Source organism: Danio rerio, chromosome 1 (genome assembly GCF_052040795.2).
Source record: "Danio rerio strain M-AB ecotype USA chromosome 1, GRCz13ab, whole genome shotgun sequence".
Taxonomy (NCBI): domain Eukaryota; kingdom Metazoa; phylum Chordata; class Actinopteri; order Cypriniformes; family Danionidae; genus Danio; species Danio rerio.
This window is the reverse complement of record NC_141021.1, coordinates 10,260,257-10,279,531: the sequence shown is the minus strand read 5'-3', so window position 1 is coordinate 10,279,531 and position 19,275 is coordinate 10,260,257. Positions and strand designations below refer to the sequence as shown.

The 19,275-nt window shown below is 35.8% G+C and overlaps 2 protein-coding genes across 11 annotated transcripts in view; one reads left to right on the top strand and one right to left on the bottom strand.

The window, feature by feature from the left end:
- Positions 1 to 1,823: 1,823 nt before the first annotated feature.
- tlr2 (toll-like receptor 2) overlaps positions 1,824 to 19,275 on the bottom strand; it is a 33,461-nt gene continuing 16,009 nt past the window's right edge. For 2 of the 8 annotated variants that reach the window (XM_087235365.1, XM_087235367.1), the window contains exons 4-5: positions 6,566 to 6,617; positions 1,824 to 4,585 (exon numbers count right to left, since the gene is read on the bottom strand). In XM_087235365.1, coding sequence (XP_087091491.1) covers positions 2,218 to 4,585; positions 6,566 to 6,576 — 2,379 coding nt within the window. In that variant the 5' untranslated portion in view covers positions 6,577 to 6,617 and the 3' untranslated portion in view covers positions 1,824 to 2,217. 8 annotated transcript variants of the gene reach the window in all.
- On the top strand, positions 10,352 to 17,357 carry si:ch73-191k20.4. 3 transcript variants are annotated; one of them, XR_015475448.1, is made up of 5 exons: positions 10,352 to 10,451; positions 10,543 to 10,613; positions 12,818 to 12,910; positions 13,051 to 16,718; positions 17,124 to 17,357. XR_015475448.1 is itself a non-coding variant. In NM_001446989.1 (4 exons), the coding sequence occupies exons 2-4, from the start codon at positions 10,545 to 10,547 to the stop codon at positions 13,150 to 13,152; spliced, it is 264 nt and encodes an 87-aa protein (NP_001433918.1). In that variant the 5' UTR covers positions 10,352 to 10,451; positions 10,543 to 10,544; the 3' UTR covers positions 13,153 to 16,483. The 3 variants fall into 3 exon arrangements, 1 of the variants encoding a protein (NP_001433918.1); XR_015475449.1 differs by having other exon boundaries at positions 17,102 to 17,357; NM_001446989.1 differs by lacking the exon at positions 17,124 to 17,357 and having other exon boundaries at positions 13,051 to 16,483.

Genomic DNA, 19,275 nt, shown 5'->3' with positions numbered 1-19,275 from the left:
CTCTAAGGACTTACGTAGTGCTCTGTTTACATTAAATAACTGCAAAAAGGTCCACTTATAAAAAAAAAAAAAAGAACCACCCCTTACACAAGGCTGGCTATGAGCCTGTTAAAGCCTAATGAATATTTTTATATTACTGTTATGGGTAGCTCACTCACAGACGCACGTGAATTATCAAATAACACACATTTATTTACAAGAAGCACTTACAACAGGAACTAGAACATCAAACACAGTCAGGACATGGAGCGTGACAATACAATACTGGACCATGAACTAAACACACTCAGGGATATAAATACCCAAGACATGATCGAACTGAAAACAAACAGGGGAGAGACACAGGTGGAACTAATGAATGGCGGGAAAAGACAAAGGAATCACATGACAATAACAGAAAGCACATGGAACACAGCATGACAACAAACGCATGGCACACACCACAACAAAGACACCAGAGGGGTACTGCACAAAAGTTAAATAAGAGATTAAGCTGGATATTGAGGCTATGGTGGAGTTTCGCCTTTACTTGACTTGAAAACAGGCTAAATTAAGCTAAAATAAGTTACTAAGCAGTTCCAGCCATGGGCCCTAACAGTCCTAAAATGCACCCTTTGTAGTTAAATATATTATTTATTTATTTTGCCGTTTTGTTTTTTTTCTATATCACTGAATCTCCTTTTTCCTTCATTCATTTTCTTTTCGGCTTAGTCCCTTTATTAATCAGGGGTCGCCACAGCGGAATAAATCGCCAACTTATCCTGCATATGTTTTAGGCAGTGGACGCCCATCCAGCTGCAACCCATCACAGGGAAACACCCATACACTCTTACATTCACACACATACTCTACGGACAATTTAGATTACCCAATTCACCTAAAGCACATGTCTTTGGACTGTGGGGGAAAACTGAAGCACCTGGAGGAAACCCACACCAAAACGGGGAGAACATGCAAACTCTACACAGAAATGCAATTCTTGCTGTGAGGCAATCGTGCTACCCACTGCGCTACAGTGATGTCCTAAAATTGATTCACAACTAAAAAAAAGGAATAAATTGAAAATAATGTTTTTAAAACTGAATGTTTACTTGACTGCTGGACTGCCTCATGAATGGGGGTGAGAGACAAATTTGCGTAGATTTTATAATTACGTTCAAATTTAATTTGTTAGACCCTTACCATACAAAATATGATGTTATGATATAATGAGATTATGTGTATAATTTATACCTCTATTCATTGGGGTCCCCCAAACTTCCTGAGGCCCTAAGCAGCCTCTTCGTTAGTTGGTTAAATTCACCCCTGCTTATCCTGGCTATCAACATCAGGCTTGACATAGCGGCTCATTCTCATCCTGGATCAGCAAACATGCTACGGACTAAGCCAGGAGGACCCAAAGCTGCCCTTTTTGTTATCCTAGTATTCTTGATTCCACTTTTGTGCAATTGCCCTCTATTTGTGACAATTTCAGTTTTATTTCAGCTTCCAGCCTTTTTTCATTTTGGATTTTAATAACTTGCAAATCTGTAAATAAATGGTTGGTATTGTACCCCATTGAAAAAAAATTATTCATTGGGTTTACAATTTTTTTTTTAAGGTAACTGGTAGAAAACTTTTTATGTGGCCTATGTTTAAACACTCAAATTAAGTTGAACGTTACTAAATTTAATCTGTTTGTTTAAATTCAGTCCAAATCTATTGTTTGCTACCACTTACCTTAAAAAAAAATGTGTAAACCCAATAATTCTTTTTTTTCCTTTTTTTTTTCTCGTTTTACTGGTCTTTGGGAAAGCTTTGTCTGAAAAATGATGCAAAATCTATTACTATGAATGATTTTAATACAGATGTTCATACAGGTGTTTTACCAGTATTTTAAACTTTGCATGGTGCATTGTTAATGGAAATGTCAGTGAAATTATTGGATAATGTCCATATTTTTGGGGATGTATTTGTCAGTATAACCCGTTCTGTCGATTTGTCCTACCTTGTCAGATTGTCCTACCTCCCATTGAACAAGTAGGTAGCACATTTTGATGACGTAATATGCTACCCATCAGATTTTGCTACCAGTGTAAATTTTAATGTAGAGATATGAAGCTGTAATATCGCCCTAACCTACCTAATCCCTAACCCCAACCTCAGAACTATTCAAATACAGCATAATTTGATGGGTAGAATAAAATGTCAGGACACCGGCCATCTTTCCACAACAGCTTAACACTCGTCTCTCTGTAAAGCGGCTCTCAGATTGCTCCAAAACTCATCTCTCTTGTCCTCATCCTCAGGCCACTCCAGATACGTCCTGGAGTTCATAATCTTTCTCAGCTTGCAGAAGCGTTTGGGAATCGTCTCCTTCTTTATTGGTTCCAGAAGCACCAGGACAGCGGAGTCATTGTGTTCATCCATGATGCGGAAATGTGAGAAGTCCAGCTCGTAACGGCACCATTCACTGCTCACAAAGTGCTCCGACAGAACAAACAGAGTTCGATAGCTCTTTTCAATTGAGTCAATGATGTTGTCCACGATCCAGCGGCCCGGCCTGAAGTCCCGTTTGTGCAAACACAGGGAAAACGAAGGCTGAGTGTCTTCAAGCTCAGCAACAAGAATCTCCTCGACCCATTCAGCGTCATGTTGGCTGTAAGACACAAAAGCATCATAGCGGAGCTCTTCAGGTAATCGACCAACAGCAGGTTTCCGTTTGGCTTGTATCCATGCTTTAGTCATCTGCAGGTACCATATGACATGAAGCTTGTGGCAGGTTAACACAACAAGACCGAGTGCTGTGATAATCCCAGAACAAAGCACTGAGACGGCAGGGATCATATAACACTCAAACACAGACAGTCTGACACTGTCAATCGCATTACCTCTGAGAGTGAAGGGAGTATTACATACGTAATTTTGACGGCCATCCTGTAGGGTGATCAAATCCTCGACGTCCTTTTTAAAGAAAGAAACAAACTTGCAGGAGCACACAAAATTGTTGGCACCTGCCTCCAAGTAAAGCAGAGTTTTAAAACTCCTCAAAGAGCTTTGGTTGAACATCCGTAAGGCGTTCCTTTGTATCAGCAATGTACTTAGGCTTGGGAATAATTTCCCATCTGGCAGTTTCATTAAGCGATTGCCTGTCAGTATAAGTGTAGTGAGATGAGGAAATCTTTGCTTGAACGCCTTAAGATCATTTTCGCTGAGATCCAGAACTGTCAAACTCGAAGGCAAGCAAGGAGTCAATGTGCTTAACTTTGTGCTTGAAAGGTTCAGAAACCTCAGAGTAACAGGCCAACTACACTTTTCTGGCATTGAAACAAAACTGTTATGACTTAAGTCTAAATATTTGAGCTTTTTAAGATTGGTGACCAACCTAGACATCAGCCCGAGAGATTTTAAAACATTCTGACTCACATTGAGCATGTTGAGGTTTTGATATGCGCCAGATCCTGTATACAGTGTTGGTTGAATAGTCAAGTCTGTCAGGAGATTCTGGCTGAGATCCATGTATTCTAGATTTTTCAACAGGAATGTGGTTTCCTTAGGAATCACAAAAACTGTGGCATTGATCACAGACACGTTGTGGAAGTGCTTCAGAAGAAATCCCAACTCTATCATGCTGCTAAACCCAAAGAAACCTTCTATTTCAATATTACGCAAGTAGGCTGTGCGTAGGCTGTCATGATGTGTGTATTTAGCTTTCTGCCACTCTCCTATCCCAACAAATTGTATATCTTCAAGTCCAATAAAAGACAATGGAGAGCCATCCATGAACTCTAAAAAAGAGGTCAAGGCTTGATCGGTGGTGGAGGAGTTTTGGAAAGTCAGGCTCTTAGTGCCACCTTCCTTCACCACTTTGAAGGGTTCTGTAGATGTGTTTGTTTTCATAGTGACATCTTTGATTATCAGCAGAGTTTCAGGGTGGGAGACATCTTGAAGGACCTTGGAAACTAGTTCTGGATCACTCTCAAACAAATTCTGTAGACTCAAAGAGACTGAACCGATGGGACGAGCTGCTTTCAAGCTCCCGTTCTCATATGACCTCAGGTTACTGCCAAAAAATGTCATCTCGTCCAGATGAGTGAGCACATCTAGGCCATTCTTGTGTAGCTCTCTCAGTGAAGGACTACCTAAGTGAAGTGTCCTCAAGTTTACAAGAGAGCTGAAGATTGGAGCAGGTCCCACAGTTGAGTATGGGTTTCCTACAAGGTTAAGTTGCTGGAGAGATTTTAACTTGTGAAACCAAGACGGAGAGAGATTGTTCAGGTTGTTTAAGGAGAGATCGAGAACTTCCAGGTTATGTTGGGACTTGAATGCATCCCTGTGTATATGCCTGAGTTTGTTCTTATGCAAGTTGAGGATTATCAGCTCATTGTAAGAGCTGAGATCAGTCATGTTGATTGACTCAATTTGATTGAAAGACAGGTCAAGGCCAAGCACATCTGATGGAACTGTTGGAACCTGATGGAGGTTGTTTGAGGAACAGTTGCAGAAATACATCTGATCACATTTACATGTCTGGGAGCACTCGAGACCTTGAGCCAGAATGAACATAATAAGGATTATGGCAGTCATTGTTCCTACGAGTCTCATCCTGCAAAAAAAGATAGACTTTATTTATTACATTTTTTTTAACTAAAAATGGTACATTTTTTAATAAAGATACTATAGTTTTATACAATACTATTATCTTTGCCATGTAAACAACAAAACTGTAACTACAGCACATATCCCATGTTCAGTCTGTAGGCATTAAAATGTCCATGACAATGAAAACAGTGCTATGGGTCAATCTTCTGAAATCATCTGAAAGCTGAATTTCAGTTTTCTATTGGTGTATGGTTTGTTAAGATGCACAATATTTTTCCGTGATAAAATTATTCGAACATCTATAATCCAATATTATTCCTTCATTTTCTTTTAGGCTTTGTCCCTTTATTAATCTGGGGTCAACACCAATGAACCGAATAGAATGTAATGTTCCGGCAACTTATCCAGCACATGTTTTACCCAGCGGATGCCAAGCTGCAACCCATCACTGAAAACTCTCTTACATTTTCATTCACACACATACACTACGGCCAGTTTAGCTTACCCAATTCACCTATAGCGCATGTCTTCAGACTGTGAACTGGAGCACCCGGAGGAAACCCATGCCAATATGGGGGGAATCCTATATTATAATATTATAAAATATAAATGAACAATTGTGACCCATACAATGTAACGTAAAAGACTGGTTTTGTGGTCCAGTGTCAAAAGGCTAGTGCTTAACTAAACCAACGGCAGACAACAGAACAATGTTTTTCTTTATGAAGTGGCATTGCCTGGCATGGGGGGTGTGTGACAGCATTGGTTGTTGTCACAGATCTCTATGATTGTTCAGGGGTTTGTTGGTGACTGTTGGCATCTGTCACAGACTCTTTTTGCCAAAAATGCTGAAGTGATGTTTATCAGGGTGCAAAAGCAATTGTCTGCATTGGTTTGCATTTGTAAGTGTATTAAGATCAAGGATACATCCAACTGAATAAAATAAATATTGGAGGCATTTAAATCCTTACACAAAAGAATCCTGATTAAAAATGTGATTAATCATTCATTAATTTTTCTTCAGCTTTATTTATTAGGGGTCACCACAGCAGAATAAACTGCTAACTTATCCAGCCCATTTTACACAGTGGATGCTCTTCCAGCTGCAACCCAGTACTGGGAAACATCCATACGCACTCATTCACACACATACACTACGGTCAATTTGGTTTACTCAATTCAGCTATAGCGCATGTCTTTGGAGTGTGGGGGAAAACCGGAGCACCCGGAGGAAACCCACATGGGGAGAACATGCAAACACAGAAATGCTAACTCATACAGCCGGGACTCGAACCAGTGACCTTCTTAATGTGAGGTGACAGTGCTAACCACTGAGCCACCGTGTCGCCCCAGAATGTTATTAATTTCCACAAAAATCTTAATCAGCTGTCAAAGTTAATAAGAAATGTTGCTTAAGCATCAAATCAGCATATTAAAAGGATTATTGGAGAACCATGTGACACTAAAGACTGCTGTGAAAATGCTGAAAATTCAGCCTTGCCATCACATGAAGAAATATAATAGACACACAAGACGCAACACATGAAACAGCTTTTATATGTCTGACTCAAAATGGTTAGTCAGTCAAATCAGTGTACTCCCTTTATATCTACTGTATATCTAACCTCTAAATCACCTTCTGTCCAATCATAAGCTTTCATTTACATATTAGTTCAACATAAGTTTACCCAAAACCTCTTAAGTGCCTCCAAAGCATTTTGAGTTTCTTTATTCTGTTGAAGAAAACTTAAAACCAACTATTTACTTCCATGAAAAACTGAATACTATGGAAGTCAGCTGTTACTGTTTTCCTGCTTCCTTCAAAATATCTTCTATTGTGTTCATTAGAGAAAGAAACTCAACCATGTTTGAAACAAGTGAAGGACGAATTAATGATGACAGATCTTTTAGTTCTGGGTGAATTATCCCTTTTCAGTACTTCTATTTCTATGTTTTCAAGATGCAAAAAATGAAATGTGATTACCTGACTGCCATTATTGTGTCTACTCCTCTTCTGTGTGTAAACTGCAGTTTAGCTGTAGACATAATAAAGGAAAACAAACAGGCAAACATCGTGAGTCACAGGAGGTAGTGAAACTAAATAGCTTGACTGATAGCCTGATTTAAAATGTCTTACTGGATGTTCCTTTTTTCCAGCACAATGCATTTTAGGGAACTATCCTTAATACTCAGTGTATGATTATAAGTATGTTTTATATTTACATGCTGCACTGCAGTTGGGTAATCCTTTTTGTTTTACACAGCATTTATGCAAATATTTTTTGGGTAGAACTATTTTAGATATGTGCATGTTTCTGCTTCACCAAACACTGCATTACAATTAGAGCTTTAAAAAGAGGAAGTTGGCCTTAAAGTAAGTCTTATATTTGGCTTCACCACAATAAATCATCACTTCACGTCCTGTGGTTATTAGAGAACACACCCAGTGTTTCACACTAATTCTAGACTGACCGTTTGCAAATTTATTCCATGTAAGAGTCAGATGACAAAGACAAGAGTCTCTTTTAGAACTAAAAGCGACTCTTGTCAGGATAATGATGCTTTTATTCGAAGTGATGTACAAATGAGGATAATTAGAAGCACTTCAGGTCACCAGAGAGCAGCAATATACACTTATTGGCCACTTTATTAGGTACACCTTACTAGTACCCGGTTGGACCCTCTTTTGCCTTCAGAACTGCTTTAATACTTTGTGGCGGAGATTCAACAAGGTATTGGAAATAGATTGTCCAGGATACGAATCTTCCGTTCCACCACATCCCAAAGGTGCTCTATTGGATTGAGATATGGTGACTGTGGAGGTCATTTGAGTACAGTGAACTCATTGTCATGTTCAAGAAACCAGTCTGAGATAATTCGTGCTTTATGACATGGTGTGTTATCCTGCTGGAAGTAGCCATCAGAAGATGACTACACTGTGGTCATACAGAGATGGACATGATCAGCAACAATACTCAGGTAGGCTGTGGAGTTGACACGATTGGTACAAATAGGCCCAAAGTTTGCCTAGAGAATATCCCCCACACTATTACACCACCATCACCAGCCTGAACCGTTGATGCAAGGCAGGATGGATTAATGCTTTCATTTTGTTGATGCCAAATTCTAACCCTACCATCTAATTGTTGCAGCAGAAATCGAGACTCATCAGACCAGGCAACAATATTCCAATCTTCTATTGTGCAGTTTTGGTGAGCCTTTATAAATTGTATCCTCAGTTTCCTGTTTGTGGCTGACAGGAGAGGTACCCGGTGTGATCTTCTGCTGCTGTAGACCATCCGCCTCAAGGTTGGCCGTGTTGTGTGTTCAGAGATGCTCTTCTGCAGTCCTCGGTTGTAGCGAGTGGTTATTTGAGTTTCTGTTGCCTTTCTATCAGCTGGAACACTCTGGCCATTCTCCTCTGATCTGGCATCAACAAGGCGTTTGCACCCACAGAACTGCCGCTCACTGGATATTTTCTTTTTTTCAGACCGTTCTCTGTAAACCCTAAAGATGGTTGTATGTGAAAATCCCAGTAGATCAGCAGTTTCTGAAATACTCAGATCAGGATACTCAGGATCTGCAATGTATAGTCAGAATTATAGTTGACCAGGATCCACAGTTACAGCCACAAATGCATGCGATTTATTGTTACACTTTTCAAAAGCTCCACAAATTTATCAAAAATTTAATAATTTGCATGTGTTTTTGAGGTCTGTGACTGTGTAAGCGTTCCAAGCCAAGCCAATTCCAAGCCAATTCTTCTTGGCACAAGAATTTATAATGCTTGTAATCTAAAGAAAGGTTAACGACCTACGGTGCTTTTTTTTTATATCTGATAATTTCAGTTTATGTGTCTGAATACTTTTAGACTCCCAGAAAACAGTAAAGCTGTTTATTTTATTTGTATCTTTGCTACTGTATATATCAATGCTTGTGATTGATTTATTGTATTTCATGCAGATGTACTGGTCTACAAAATCATTCCACTCAATCTTCAAATTCTTTTTAAATAGAACCATTCAAGTCATTTGAAACTATATTTAATATCGCAATATGCATCACAGAAAAATACAATATCGTAATGCCATTTTTTTTCAATATCATGCAGCCCTAATTTCAAGTTATTTGTGTGTGATTTGATTTCAGGCTTTGTGACAAATAACGTAATTATTTTAAAGGTCTATGATGTTTTTCTATAGGCACTGTTTATTTCCAACATGCACCCCCCACCCCCCAAAAAAATGATGTTCGAATATGTAAATGCAATGAAGCGAAACACAAAGTTCTTTTTGTTATTATATGTAAACCTTTTCTGCGGTTCAATAAAACGGCTTAAAAATTATAACAATTAAGACTCCTGTGCAACATCCTGATAATTTTACAAATTTCAAAGGTTACACTTTACATTAAGGTTGTATTAGTTAACATTAGGGGTGACGCAGTGGCACAGTAGGCAGTGCTGTCACCTCACAGCAAGAAAGTCGCTGGTTTGAGCCTTGGCTGGGTCAGTTGCAGTTTCTGTGTGTAGTTTGCATGTTCTGCCTGCGTTCGCGTGGGTTTCCTCCGGGTGCTCCGTTTTCCCCACAGCCTAAAGATATGTGGAATAGGTGAATTGGGTAGGCTAAATTGTCCGTAATGTATGAATGTGAATGAGTGTGTGTGTGGATGTTTCCCAGAGGTGGGTTGCAGCTTGAAGGGCATCCGCTGCGTAAAAACATGCTGGATGAGTTCGTGGTTCATTCCGCTGTGGCGACCCCAGATTAATAAAGGGACTAAGCTGAAAAGAAAAGGAATGAATGAACAGTTAACATTAGTTAATATATGTATTAACATAAAAAAACAATGAACAACACATTGCATTGAACAATGCAAATTAATCTTTGTTACCATTAGTAAATATACTGTATATAGGCTAGTGTTTCATAGTCATGTTTGTAGTCACAATGCATTAACTAAAGTACACTAGAATGAATTTGGGTTTTTAATAAGGCATTGGTACATGTTGATTTATGATTAATAAATGCTGTACACATATTGTTCATTATTAATTCATGTTAGTAAATGATATAGTACCTAAACTATCATTAATCAATTTGAAACTTTATTGTGGGTTTCATAAAGTCTTGGTTTCGGTTATAGTTGATTTTATAAAGTCTGGTTGAAAGTTATATCAAAACAGGCTGCTTACTTGAATGCAAAAATACAATATCCTGATAAGAGTGTTTTTATAGCAGAATATTAAATGTCAAGATCCTCATTTTGACCTCAGCAGTGAAAGACAATTTAAACTGCGAGAGTACATCTCCTCCCCTGTGTCACCAGTAAGTGACAGGTGAAAATAGACATGATGAGGTTAGATATGAACAACTTCCTCAATTCACTCAGGACACACGCCGGCTACTTTCTATTCTGCTTCACTTGATTTGAACTGTTTACAGCACAGGAGCCTTTCAGTGTTGTTGCAATTTTAATAAGACGACAATTATTGCAAGTCATGTTTTGTGTAAACAAAGTGGATGCATACAGAGAGGGCAAAACAACAGTATACAGCTTGTCAAAACCGGCATGGAAAGTTAAAACAGGTGAAAGCAGCGAATATTTTGGTCATTGCGTGTGATAAATATTGAACTTACCACACGTTACCCTTCAAACGCGGGCGCTTTAAGTAGTTTGCGTAACCATATTTAAGTCCCGCCTCCAGACCAGCAGCCATTGGCTCAGCGTCTTCGTAAGCGGGTTTTAATTGGATGTTGAGCTGACAATTACTGAAACCAAATACAGCTGTAGAACCGGAGCATTTGTAAACACGGTGTGGTGTAGTGTCACAGCGAGTGTTGAGGGAATACTTACATTTCGAGACACGCATAGTAAGATTTTCGTAGTCCTTTGTTTGTTATGCAGCAGAAAACGTTTTAAATTAGGCCTAACATTATAGTGTATATTTGTGTGCTTGTGCAGACATGCCGACCTCCCCGGTGAAGACACGGATACCGCTGTCAAGTTTTGGCCATCTTGTAACCGAAGTAAAGGTAGACAAATCATAATATAACCAGTGGCTCCTTCAGATAATGTTCTTAGGGGTGGCCAAGTAAGGCCACACTAAATCTTGGGGTAGCACACAAAAAGTGATGAAATGTGTATATATTGTGAATAATGAGTAATGTTATATTTTTGTTTCTGGTAAATGAAATAATGAAGTTTAAGTTAATTCCATGAATTACTCTTGAAACATTGTAATTTATTCCTTGATATAATTCGGCAAGTACACGTGCATACCAAATAAAAATCAATAGGTAAGTTATTTTTCACATACTTTTATTGTACAACATGCAATATACGCCATGTCTAAAATAATGAATGAATTAAGAAAACAAACAAATGAACAAAAGGCATTACTACATACATACACACACTTACTATACAGACCCTAATACTATCATTTATCCATGTTCCTTTTTGTCCACATTATAATATACAATGTATATATTATATATAAAATACATATTCGTCTAATGATGTGCCTTTTTGCAAGATACACCCACAAAATTGAGATTTCTGGCCCTTTTAAATCAACCAGCAAAATAACAATAACAATATAATATATATATATATATATATATATTTGGATTTGTGGTTTACAATCAGATAAAACAACTTTTTCATTTCAAAAATAATAATTTCTTAATAAAAAATTTGTGCAATCTCAGTGAATCAGCTACGTCGGTGGCACTGATCAATCCACAATAATTTAGTGGCTGCATTTTATTTACTAATTTATTTGTTTATTGATTGAAATATTGTGAATTTAAGTTAGTACATTTAAATTAATAACATCAACAACTAAATCCTATTGGGGTGGTCAGAGTTTACAAAAGGGTGGCCCTGGCCACCCCTTGGGGGTGCCCCTGAATATAACATCCTGTTACAATACAAAAATTAGATATAAGCGTAATAATTAAATTGTTAATTAAAATACATTTAAAAAATAGGCTACATTTTTAAAATAAATGTAAAATGTATCCTCCTGCTCTCAAAAACAGAGATTTAAAATCTAAGCCTGTATCAGAAAACTGGTGATGCCTAAATCTTATATAATTTTAACAGTTAATTAATTTAATTATTATTAATTTTTTATCATCATTTATTATTATTATTTGGATGCGCTAATATATTTTTTAACATTACAAATATTTTAGATTTGTATAGATTTATATAATTATAATTATAGATTTTTTATTACAAACAAACACATACATAATAAAAATGCTTCTCTTATGTTCATTGTTAGTCAAAGTATACACCTATAAGTATTAATAACAATTTAAGGTTTAAACAAGTGAAAAATAAAAGAAAACTTGCAAAAATAAAATATGAAATGTAAAGTGAATGTCAATGTGCGCTAACAAATATGAACACACAATGTAAAACAAACTTCCCATATACTGTAGGGCAAAATGAGTTAACACTTAAAAAAGGAACATGCACTAGTTTTATATCCATCATGTGCTACAGAAGTGAGCCAAATGGATAGCCATTAGTCATTACTTTGTGTTATTTTGACATAGTTCAATTTCAAATAAGCCTAATAATCTTAACCCCCACTTAGACGATAAAACATCAAAAAATGAATGTTTTTGATATCATTTAATTAAATTTTTTTTTTATTTTATAATAAGAAGTCCTAAAATTTGGTGTAGTGAAGCCTACTTGTTGTGGCGTCAATTACGAGCATCAGTGTCTGAGTGGACGATGACGGTTTCTCCATTTCACAGTAATAAGGAACAGAAATGCAGTTTACAGTACAGTACTTTTCTTTGTATTTCCGTTACGTAAAATTGAAAGTTTCCTGAAATGGAAGTTCTCCAGTAAAATGTGGATACTTGGAAAGAACGAACAAAAACAGTTAATGTTAATTTACTAAGTTAATGTCCGCTGCTTATTATGTTTATGTACATATGGGTAAATCTTTTAATAATATTGTCAATTTATTAGTATTTTTGGGCTAGACTGTGATCCTAAATGTTTTTGTGATCTAAATATTTTTGGTTATATAAACTATTGTTAGTCCAATAGACATTTTTGTTTGGGGTTGTCTTTATTTCTGACTGGACACATTCTGATGTTTAAAAAAAATAGAAATGAAGTCATCTTCGACTTAAATACTGTTCTCAGCTTTTTGGACGTGGTGTAACAGTGACATTCTTATATTTAGAAAAATGTCTTTTCATGACAGAGACAGCTCTTTGGGATTGATTCGCCAACCCTGAAGGAACTGACAGGATGGAGGAAACATTTTAACAGCTACACCTTACAAGGACGCAGAAATGTATGATCATATTTTTGACATTCTTAAGAGCATGTCAGACTGCCGTATGATCAAAGACAACAGTAGACCATGTCTTCTTTTCACATCACTATGTATAATAATATGTCATTTTTTTTTCTCCCACTTATTCCCTTTTCCAGTTTGTTCTTGCCACATATGGCGTTCTTGCACTCACAGCTGCTGCCTTCATGCTGAGACGCAGCAGGAAGAAGGAGCATGAAACAGCATCTGCCTCCTCATAAACTGCAAATGGAAAGTTTTGAGGGTTAAGAATACAGTAAATTATTTATGATCGCTACATGTGTGGACCATGTTTAATGAAGCTTATGTTTCTACATATGCACCAGATGTGCATTTCTTTATCATGCACACTTTTTTAATTTAAAAATGGATTGGTTGCGCTTTAGTTTTGTGGCCCCATTTTGACATCCTGTTGACTATTTATATATATAAATTTGGTATCACTTTATTTTGATGGTCACTTTAACACATTTTGTTGAATTTAAGTTACATTGCATCTACATTCCAACTAATTCTTATTTGCTTATAAGTAAGCTGTTAGGTTGGGGTTAGTGTAAGTTGACATGTACTTGCAAAGTTTCTTATAGTCAGTATCAGCAGATATTAAGCAGGCAGTCTACAAATACTCAAATGATAAGTAATTGGCGTGTAGTTGCAATGCAAATTTTAGTCAAAAAATGTGCGATAGGGACATTCATACAATTTAATTAGTATGAAAACTAATGAATTTTTTAAAGGGATGTGTCCTCAAACTCCACCCCTTATCCTACACCTCATTGAAGGATAAGCAAATCATACTAAAATGTACCAATGAGATTGTACAAATTCACTGTATTGTAACTTACCTGTAAATGTGTTTTACAGTGGCGTTGCTCTACCGCAATTACATTTTACAGTAAAATAGCCTAACTGCAACTTATTTTTATGGTAAAATGCCATTTTAATGCATTTTTTTGCAATAAAATTAGAAATTTAAATTTTTTTTTTAGAGTATTTTACTGTTATTTTTTATTTTTTTACTCTAGCAGTACAAACCAAGTGGCCAGTTTTGTCTTAAACTACAGTAGCAGTACTTGATTATTTTGATTACAGTAGAATACCCCAAATTCCTAATATGCAGTAAGTTACTGTAAAAGTTTAAAATGACCCACAATGCAATGCATATTACAGTGCTGAACTGTACTGAACTGAACTGGCTGTTTTTGCAGTAAATATCTGTAAAATTGCGACAAAGTTGGCCAATAAAAGATTCTGTTGGTATGAAAACCTTGGATAAAAATATCACGGTATGACGGTATTGTGATTACTTCTCTCAAATATGTTCTTCAGGGTTCTGGGTGTTGAACACAAGATATTATATTGTAAAAAACATTTAAAATAATTTGGAGTAGTAAACATGTCAGGCTAAATAATTAAATCATTGACCTTGAAAAGGCATCTTTGGATATCTTTCTTTTCTTTGGATATAAAGTAAGTAAGCCGCTGCACCGTTCACGTGCATTGCACACAGGATGCACATAGCAGCATAGGATGTTGGTTTATAAGCGATTTGTTTCTCAAATGTTTGCTGAATCATGTGCTGACCAGTATCTTTTATATGTGAAGGGTCCTTTTCTACGGGAGATACCGTTGCCTTAAAAAACTAAATAAAGCATTTGTTAAAAACATGTAAAAACAAAACAAAAAATGATTACCTACACCTTAGAAACAGTATAACAGATTTTTTTTTTGCGGTTTTAAAACCTTGGCTTTTCCAAACCATGGTAAACTTTGAAAACGGTTATCGTCCCATGCCTATTGTTAATATGAATTAGAAAGAGTTACAAGCGGCTGTGAGATTGCATTGGTTATAACTTGTTTTGGTTTTGTTTTAAAACAGGGCACTTTATGTATGACATTATATTCTGCAGAATGTGCAAACATTTTCAAATATAAATTTGTGTAATCAGAAGTTCACCAGACATGTTTCCTTATTGTTTACTTCCGACATGCAAATTTGCGAGCATGTCATAACTCTTTAGAGTTTTAAGGTTGGGGTTAAAGTGTGGTCACGTTTACGGTTGGTCTGTGCAATTATGAGAGTGAAATCCTGACATTTCAACACACACTTGTGTGATCTGGAGTTTCACATGAGGGTCAAAAGTTCAATACAGAAATTTCACATGTGCTCAATCTGTCAACTAACTCTCATTAGAGTATTAGTGGAGGATTAGTTGACATTAAAAGTTAGGATTAAATGGATATTGCTCACCATTACTCACTTTTTACTCACCATCAAGTGGTTTCAAACCTTTATAAAATTCTTTTTTTCTATTGAACACAAAAGAGTTAAAGATTGTTGGTAAATATTAGCCATTCATTTGGAAGTCATTATAACATTTTGTGTTTGACAGAAGAAAGAAACTCAAATAGATTTGGAACAAGTGAAGGGTAAGTAAAATATAACAGTTTAAAAAATTTTTGGTGAACCATTCCTTTAAGGGAGTGTTTCTCGACCACGTTCCTGGAGGACCACCAGCTCTGCACATTTTCCATGTCGCCTTAACCAAAAACACCTGATTCGGATCATCAGCTCATTAGCAGAGACTGAAAGACCTGTAATGGGTGTGACAGACGCATAAAACATAGTGTTAGTGTTCCTCAGGAACGTGGTTGAGAAATACTGCTTCAAGGGATAGTTGTAATTACTGCTCTGTGCAATTTTACAATTTAAATAGTTAATTCACAAATTCACCTTATATTTTGCCTGAATTGAAGTTGGTTGTACAAATAAGTTGATTTATAAGAGCTGCTCTTTGTAAATTTGACTTATTTGAAAAATGGGCCTTTTTGCTTGTGAAATGTCACTAAAATTCACTAATGTACTTGCAAACCACTTATAGTCAGCAGAGAGTGTCTGCTGTGGGACTATATTGATAAAACTTTTTTAAATATTAAGTAGAAAATCCATTAATTCTCTCATGACTGCTACTTTACTTGTGATTGCAGATTTTACATAATAGAAACTCTAAAGGTGACCTTCAGAATGCACTGTTACCAAATGAAACAAGCTGTGATGAAAGAGTAGTAGCAACAGCTGAGCAAGAAATACGCACTGGTTTTGATTGGATGTTGTGATATGGGTGTGAACCAACACAGACTGTGAACATACACTGTAAAGACTGATGGGTTCCTCACAATTTCTTCATGTAGTCCCAACACAAATTAAGTTAACTTAATTTTTTTAAACAAATTTAAGTGGATTGAACATAAAACAATTAAGTTGTCCCACCAAAAGACTCAAGAATTGTGTTGATTCATTTCATTTTAAATAAGTAGTTTTAAAATTTGTAGTCTTTCAATGCTAGATCCAGTTTTGACTTTCTGTTTAACTTTCATGAAATTACCTTTCTAAAGGGGACCATCAAAATAAAGTGGAACCAAAAGTCAGGATGAAACAGTAGTAGAAAAATATTGCAGTAAACTTCACATTATTGTTGATTATGCGGTTAAGATATTAAATTCACCTTTATTTGTATAGTGCTATTACAATGTAGATTGTGTCAAAGCAGCTTCACATAGAAAAATGAAGATATGGTTGTGGATGAATAGAATGACAAAAAAAAGTGTTGCATGCAGAACTGTTGCAAACTATTTATTTGTGTTGAATTTAAACAAAAGAATTAAATTTAATAATGTTCAACTTAATTTGTTTGTTTAAATTCAGCCCAAACAAATTGTTTACAACCACTTAAAGTGAAAAAAATTTGTAAATCCAAGGAATCGTCTTTGAATATTTTTTTTTGGTGTGTGTGTAGAAGGTCCAGTTTTGTCATTCTGTTTAATATTATGAAATCACCATCAAAATAAAGTGTAACCAAAAGTCATGATGAAACAGTAGCTAAAGATTGTAGTAAACTGCACAATATTGTTGATTGATGAAATATGGTTGTGGATGAACAGAATTACACTCTCAGAAATAAAGGTATGCGAGCTGTCAATGGGGTGGTACCTTTTTATAAGGTACACATTTTTACCTAAAGGGTCGATATTGGTACCTCAAAAGTATAAATTAGTACCTAAAACATTTAAGAGGAACACTTTTGTAGTTTTTAGGTACCCTTGAAGTATTAATATGGACCTTTAAGGTACAAACTTGTACCTTTGGAAACGGTACTACCCCAGTGACAGCTCGTGTACCTTTATTTCTGAGAGTGCACCAACTAGAAGGTCCAGTTTTGACATTCTGCTTAAATGTCATTAAATCACTATCAAAATAAAGTGGAACCAAATCCTGTGATGAAACTGTAGCAAAATGTTGGTGTTAACTGGACATCATTGTTGATTGTGTTGTGATATGATTGTAGATGAACAGAATGGCATTCTGCTTAAATATCATGAAATCACCATCAAAATAAAGTGTTACCAAAAGCCGTGTAAAACAGTATCAACATGTTGGCGTTAACTGCACATTATTGTTGATTGTATGTTGAGATATCCACTGTAAAACCCAACAGTCAGCTTTATCAAATGAAATGAGTGTTGTTAACTCAAAATTGACTAAAAGTTAATTCTACTTATTTGAACTCAGTATTGAAGAGTTAATTAAATACCTCATTAATTTAACTTAAATGGAGTAAGTTCACAGTACCCATATAGATTGTTTTTTTTACTCAAATGGTTTGTTGCAATTGGTTTTCTTTAAATGGTTTGAGTTGCCTTAACTCGTTTTACAGTACTCAGTTGGTTTGAGTTCTCTTCATGTATTGGGTTTTATTGTGCTTAAATTGCTTTGCTTACTCAAGTGGATTAAGTTAACAGTTTTTTTTTAGCTATAATGGTTTGTTGCAATCAGTTTCCTCAAACGGTTTGAGTTACCTTAACTTTATGGGTTTTACAGTGTGATTGTGGATGAACAGAATGACAAACTAGAAGGTCCAGTTTTGACATTCTGCTTAAATATCATGAAATCACCATCAAAATAAAGTGTAACCAAAAGCTGTGATGAAACAGCAACATGTTGGCGTTAACTGCACGTCATTGTTGATTGTATGTTGAGATAAGATTGTGGATGAATCAACTAGAAGGTCCAGTTTTGACATTGTGATTAAAAATCATGATGTCACTTTTAAAATATGAAATGCAAATGGATAAAGATTTATAAAATGCATATTTTTTTAGAGGATTTATTGTTTTGAATGGTTGTTGTTTTAACTCCTTGTAGAGATTAGCCAGTAGAGTGCAGTGTGAGCTTAGTGTGAAGTCCATTTCTTGGAAGAGCTTTGTTTTATAAGGCAAATTAGGTGGTTCTTTTAACAGCTGTGGGTTTTAGGTTAGTGAAACTATAGCAGTGCAGATGGGAAGCTTTCCTGTAAATGGAAATGCTCAGAAATGATTTCAGAAATAATGGTGCTGTTGTAATATGTTATTCTGCTTTTTGTTTCGGGCTGATTAGTTTATCACGATCGCATCATTCTGAAAGTGAATGTTGAATTAGAGCAATTATTTAGAAGTGTCCACCAGTCTCCATTATTATGTCAATCAACACATGACTGTCGACTACCCATTTCCTTTAACAATCCAATTTCTTCAAAACTCTTTTACACTAAATGATAAACTCTGTAAGAGATCCTTGGTTGATTCCACCCAAATTTGGTGGAAACCCAAATACTGGGTTAAAGTTTTATTTAAAATTGTTTAAATGTAACCAAATGATTGGATTTGTCCACATTTGAGCCAAATTAGCTGGAAATTTAGCATTTTAGAGTGATACACAAATTTTATTCTCATCTTCAGGTTACATTTGAAAGTATTTGCACACGAATGTGATGCATCCTTGTACAGGGGTCAACTATAAGCGAAACTGAAATGAAAAAGCACCTGTATACAGGTCTGTGGTGGTTTGTGGTGTGCTTTTTTTTATGAAAAGACAGATCTCAAGTACACCAGCTATAGTGGATTCTCTTTAGGTGGATGTGTAGGGGCTTTGCAACAACAGCCTGTTGGTTTCAGTTTATTGTGGATTTTGAGGCTCATCTCAAACTGGAATCTCCTCCAAGTGGAAACTCGTTGAATTCTGCAGTAAAGTGCAAGGTATTTTTTCCATGAAAATCATAGCATTTTTTGTTTTGTTTTTGTTGTTTAAATTATAATTAGTAATATTTAATTGATTAATTATTAGAAATATTTAAAGCAAACATGTATTTGGTAAATATATTTGAATTTTCTTATGCAAAACAAATTACCTAAACTTTATAAAATCCCTAAAAATGTCAGATGTTTTTAGAGATGGTATGATTAATGATCTTAAAAGCATCTAAGGAATGAAATGTTACCTCGCAGCATCTGTTTACAGTCATAACTGT

Coding starts and splice junctions, on each gene's coding strand:
- si:ch73-191k20.4 (NM_001446989.1), top strand. CDS start 10,545: ATGCCGACCTCCCCGGTGAAGACACGGATACCGCTGTCAAGTTTTGGC. Junction 10,614..12,817: donor ATCTTGTAACCGAAGTAAAG/GTAGACAAATCA, acceptor TTTTCATGACAG/AGACAGCTCTTTGGGATTGA. Junction 12,911..13,050: donor CCTTACAAGGACGCAGAAAT/GTATGATCATAT, acceptor TCCCTTTTCCAG/TTTGTTCTTGCCACATATGG.